This window comes from Monodon monoceros, unplaced genomic scaffold (genome assembly GCF_005190385.1).
Source record: "Monodon monoceros isolate NGI ecotype Baffin Bay Population unplaced genomic scaffold, NGI_Narwhal_1 Super_Scaffold_13, whole genome shotgun sequence".
NCBI lineage: Eukaryota > Metazoa > Chordata > Mammalia > Artiodactyla > Monodontidae > Monodon > Monodon monoceros.
Window position 1 is genome coordinate 15015094 of NW_021703769.1, and position 2907 is coordinate 15018000.

At 49.7% G+C, this 2907-nt stretch overlaps 1 protein-coding gene across 2 annotated transcripts; it reads left to right on the forward strand.

The window, feature by feature from the left end:
- LOC114894944 (antileukoproteinase-like) lies at window positions 1-2104 on the forward strand. Of its 2 annotated transcripts, none has more exons than XM_029222138.1 (4): window positions 1-82; window positions 764-922; window positions 1172-1321; window positions 1907-2104. In XM_029222138.1, the coding sequence occupies exons 1-4, from the start codon at window positions 1-3 to the stop codon at window positions 1909-1911; spliced, it is 396 nt and encodes a 131-aa protein (XP_029077971.1). In that variant the 3' UTR covers window positions 1912-2104. The 2 variants fall into 2 exon arrangements, with proteins under 2 accessions (XP_029077971.1, XP_029077970.1); XM_029222137.1 differs by lacking the exon at window positions 1907-2104 and adding an exon at window positions 1830-1888.
- Window positions 2105-2907: the final 803 nt, after the last annotated feature.

Consider the following 2907-nt stretch of genomic DNA (forward strand, 5'->3'; position numbering starts at 1 on the left):
ATGACGTTCAGTGGTCTCTTCCCCTTCGTGCTTCTTGCCCTGGGAACCCTGGCACCTTGGGCTGTGGAAGGTGCTGGAAACGGTGAGTTGGAGTCACCCTGGTATGATCCTGGCTGCAGGGTCAGAGATGGGGGCTCGTAGTGGTGTGGGGATGGCCCCTTCTCTAGACTGTAATCTCTCAGCTTAGTTTCAGGAGACGTCCCTGGGTGTGTGTTCATGTCCATCTGGGCTCCAAGGTCTCTGTGCAAGCTTCTGAGCATCTGGAAATTCTTCTTTTACTCATCCATCTGTCAGCCCAGGTCTCACTGCCTTTCTATTCTTTTTCCTCTCTCTCTCTTTCTCTCTGCCTCATTTCCCGGTCAGTGGCTCTCCAGTCATCAGTCTGACTCTTGCTGGTTCTTTCCGTTAATCTCTGTTTTCCTGTCTTTGGCTCTAGCTCTTCACCTGCTCTGTCGGTTCTATTTATCTCTGTTTATTTCCCTCCATCTCCATCATGCTCAGCCTGCCTCTCTGCCTGTGTGGAGCCTTGCTTCTCCCCGGGGAAAGAAACCTTAGCTGGGAAGCCTATGCCTTCCTCCTGACCACGTGTGTGATTTCATCAAGCCTGTCGCTCTTCATGGAGATCAGACAGGGACTTCACTTTGGACTTTGTGGATGGTCCCCTGAGTGAGGGTCACTCCTGGAAAGCGGTGCTTTGTCCAGGAGCCGTGATGGTTACTCAACACCCAGCCTCCTCCAAAACTCTTGAACTTCTCTTCCAAAGCTTTCAAAGCTGGAGACTGCCCTCCTAGAAAACTTGCCCAGTGCATTATATATGAGAAACCCAAGTGCAACAATGACTGGCAGTGTCCAGAGAAGAAGAAATGTTGCCCTGATACTTGTGGGATCACATGCCTGGATCCTGTCAACATCTTGAACCCAGGTGAGGAGGTGGGAGAGCCACCAGCCATGCAGCATTGGACAACTGGCCACCTGCATTGACTGGGGGCCCAATGTCAGAAGAGAGCCAGAGCCTACCTTCAGGGGGTATCCCGGCCTCAGGAGGGATGTTGTGGTCATGGGGATGGGAGGCTCAGTCTGGGGCAGGGCCTGGGGCAGGGGCTGGGGTCCAGAAGCAGGGGGCTAGTATGGAAGGTACAAGGTTTCTAACCCATGTCTCTACTCTCATCAGTTGAGGAGAAGCCTGGGAAGTGTCCAGTGTCCCTCTACCGATGTCTGATGTTTAACCCCCCCAATAAATGTGAGACAGACAGCCAGTGCGTGGGTGAATTAAAGTGCTGCGAGGGCGCTTGTGGGAAAGAATGCTTGGCCCCTGTGAAAGGTAAGGAGGGGCTGGGGCAGGCTGACCTCCTTCCCCCCAGCTCTCTCAGTCTCAACCCTCTGGAGTTCCAGGCATATAAACAGGGGGACTCCTGATCTGGACCCCAAGCAAAGCCTCTGCCTGACTCCCTTGTCTTCCGAGAGCCCTGTTCCCCAGGCCTCAGGGCAAGGATTTCCATAGGATGGCTCATGGCTCTGATTATATCCCAGCCCTTCTGAATAAGGGCCCCAGGGCAAGTGACTCTGAGTCTCAGTTTCCTTATCTGTAAAATGGACAAAATGAACTTGAAAGTGCATTGTCAAAAGCACTGTGCACTAAGTATGTATTATTAAGGTTACTTCCAAGATGTCTAGGGTCAAAGCCCAAGAGATCAGTGGATTTTGAGGATAATCTTGCTCAATGCTCCAACCTTAGAGTTTTCTAGTAAAATAGAGACTTGAAATCAGCCCCCTGATACCAAGACTCATACAACTGTATCAGCACCTTTTGCTATTTTCTCTATCTCAAGGGGATTCTTGGGGAGAGAATGTGGAGATGACTTGGCTGGTTCCTGTATTGAAGTCCTGACCTCATTTTCTCTCACAGCCTGATTCCTGCCACTTGGAAGTGGCTCTGGATTCCTACTCTGTGTGGTCTGGGAATTCCCTTCTACTCCCACGCTTGGGTCACTGGGGCACTCCGTGGTGAAGCCTTGGTCCTATCACCAATATCTTCTTTGCAGAAAGGCTTGGCACCCAGTAGGCTGCCAGCAAATACCTGTTGATTGGTCAATAAATAAATGAGCATATTTCTCTCTGTACATCCTGCTTCTGTGGTTCATTGGGGAATATCAGTTTGGTGGGAGATGATGGGGGAATGTCTGAATAAGAGGGCTCCCTCTTACAGATACGGAGTGGAAGGAAGAGGCTTAGGGGCTGGACAGACCAGAATTTACATCATGAGTCTGAAAAGCCTTGGCTCTGTGGTCTGGGACAAATGACTTTATCTCCTACATCTTAATCTCTTGACCTGCAAAGTGATGATAAAAATCAACTTCTCACAGTGTTTGGTGTTTGGAGCATTGGGGTATCCAATGCAAAATGAAGAGCAATGTTACAGGGCCATAGCAGGTTCTCAGAAAATGGTGGATACTTTCATTCTGTGGTGATCATGAGCCTCTTTCATTTCTCTTCTCTCCCAAGACACTATTGCTTCTATCTTAAAATAAGTGTTGAGCAGAACAACGTGTACCCGATTATCAGTCCCAAGGGAGCACTCCAAACACATATGTCTGTCCATTGTATACTGGTATCAGAGTCTCCAAGGAAAGCACAGCATGGATGAAACAATGCTTCACTTACACAGGATGCTTCTGTAGCGGGCTTCGATTTCCCATGGCTAGGGAGTCTCTCCTGGCACCTGATACCGGGCAATTTACATGTAGGCACTCCTCTCATGACACGGTAGAAGGACCCCTTCCCTTCCCCACTGAGGGCAGATACAGCAGTGGGGTTAACCAGATGCCAGAGGGCACACACACAAAACAAAGGAGCATGCGTTGAGCTTAAAACAGGGAAAGATATTTCCACTCATGACAATAAGCCTAG